This window comes from Cyphomyrmex costatus, unplaced genomic scaffold (genome assembly GCF_001594065.2).
Source record: "Cyphomyrmex costatus isolate MS0001 unplaced genomic scaffold, Ccosl1.0 scaffold524, whole genome shotgun sequence".
In the NCBI taxonomy this organism is placed as follows: Eukaryota; Metazoa; Arthropoda; class Insecta; order Hymenoptera; family Formicidae; genus Cyphomyrmex; species Cyphomyrmex costatus.
The window spans coordinates 5,719-7,920 of record NW_017279473.1 but is presented as its reverse complement, the minus strand read 5'-3'; the positions used below and the strand labels follow the sequence as shown (position 1 = coordinate 7,920).

General features: G+C 32.8%; 1 protein-coding gene across 1 annotated transcript in view; it reads left to right on the top strand.

Annotated features, from left to right (window-relative positions):
- Positions 1 to 1,394, top strand: part of Osi23 (DUF1676 domain-containing protein Osi23) — a gene marked incomplete at its 3' end in the record, with an annotated part of 2,210 nt that extends 816 nt beyond the window's left edge. The window contains exons 2-3 of the mRNA XM_018546184.1: positions 855 to 1,030; positions 1,114 to 1,394. Of these exons, the coding sequence (XP_018401686.1) occupies positions 855 to 1,030; positions 1,114 to 1,394 (457 nt within the window). The remainder of the gene's footprint in view (positions 1 to 854; positions 1,031 to 1,113) is intronic.
- Positions 1,395 to 2,202: the final 808 nt, after the last annotated feature.

Below are 2,202 nucleotides of genomic sequence, written 5' to 3'. Positions count from 1 at the left end.
GAGAGAGAGAGAGAGAGAGAGAGAGAGAGAGAGAGACAGAGAGAGAGAGAGAGTAGTCGCTGCAGGGATAAAAGTTCAATGCTAAAAGGTATGCAAATGAGGGAGATATTGTTAAAGGAATTTTATCGAAGTTTGCTGTATAGTACATTAATGTGCATTGAAGCATGCTGTAGTAAGAATATGTAATATTATCTATATTAGAATTCGTCGAATTTCGGAAGAATGCATTATCACATGCTTAAAGTTCAGCCTTACATTCAACTTTTCTAATTATTTTTTAAATAATATTCGAAATATATGGTAAGAGGGTAAAGCATTTATTATGTAATTAGATTTCACTCGATTTTTGCAATGCGAAGTATAATGAAAAAAACGGTCTAAATCGAGCGGTAATAAGATTTTTTTAATGTATAAAATGGCCAGAAAATTTCTCGATATAGACTGTTTTTTCTTTATACGTTTATTATATATTTCTGATATGCTTTTGCTTTATCTGGGGACACGGTAGTGTCTCAGCGCTATTGAAATTACGTAAGATGTAATGAATTATTATAAGAAATATAATACTATATATTATATAAAATTAATTATGTGAATAAGGGTTTGGAACATAACAATGTGCCGAGTAACATGCAGAAGGTATACGGATAATTTTGCAGTTAAATGATAATGTCAATTGTGTGATTAAAAATTGATTTCTTTCAAAGTTGAGTTTGAGGAATTTTTGAAAGAAGAATATTAAGTATTCATGAAATTTATAATATTACGTTTAATTTAACGTATCGTTATTGCAAGCCCTTTATATAAAATAAAATCATATTTGCGATTAAAATACGTGCAGCGGTTTTCGACAGACATCATTCTACCGATGAGTTAGAAGAGGAGGATACCAGCTGGTTGGCGATCATCTGGAATCGAATGACACATATCCTGCGAACTCACGCTTTTAAAATTGACGTCGATCGTATATTTAATAAAGCTGCTAATAGTCCAATGTCCGTACGAAATCTGGATAGTAATATCGTTCAGGGTGAGTCGAAACGTGGATTATGGCAGTGCAGCACAAATGAAATGATGAAACTTAAACTTTAAAGTTAAATTTGCATTCCATAGGTCGGAAACGCCGTTACCGTCGTAAAAATCATGTATTCCCGTTGATGATGATGGGCCTGTTGTTGATGGGTACGATTCTAGTGCCGATGGGTTTTCAATTCCTTGCGGTGTTGGGTGGTAAAGCTCTGATCCTCGCCAAAATGGCTCTTATATTGTCCAGCATACAAGGTCTGAAAAAGATAGCTACTAGTGGCGTTAATTATGGATTATATCACGTCTCAGATGGTTGGCACGACAGAAGCCATCAGGTACTTCCCAACGAGGATCAAGATCATTATCCGGTATACGTGCCTCCGCGTCCTTAATTCTCCTTTGCCAAGTGAAACGTATCAAGTAGGTACATGTCGTTCGAGAAAGTTCCAACGCGACGTGCATTGTACTTTCGTCGATAATATTATATACAAGAGAGTATAAAACAAGATAGCACGTAATCAGAATTATTTCCTCAAATTGAATTATTCATGTGCTATTATATTGTCATGCTATAAATGTACTTTTTATCACACAGTCTGGTAACTATAATTTTGATGATATTCGATCACAATTACATAAACTGGCGTATATTATCGGCAGACTGTAATCATGAGGAGGGACAAAAAAAAATAACAAGGTTGCGTTGTTGTTAATGTCGTAAGCGAAAAAATTATATTGTAGAATTATAAACTTTTGACACATACATTAATTTTAGAGATTATATTTATATCTGTAATTGAATACTGAAGATATGGTCAAGTTAATGACCGAAACGTTTATTTATTTGATTATGACAATGATATGAATAAATTATTTAATAATAGTTTAAAAAACTTTAAATATTGAAATAATATCAAGTTAACGACTCTCGCAATTAAACATAAAAAAATAAAATAACCTATGTATTTAAACTTGTACATTGGTATAAAGGCATATAGAGTCATAATGTTAGTTGTAATTTAACAATACTTATTAAATCTAATTCGTAGTCCAATGATCACGATCTATTCCGGACGTTTCGGCAATAGTTTCTTGCCATCTTCAGCGATGATATATTGAAAATTAAGATATCCAAGAATAAGCACAACCCTCGGCCAATGAAATTCTTCAGCTTAT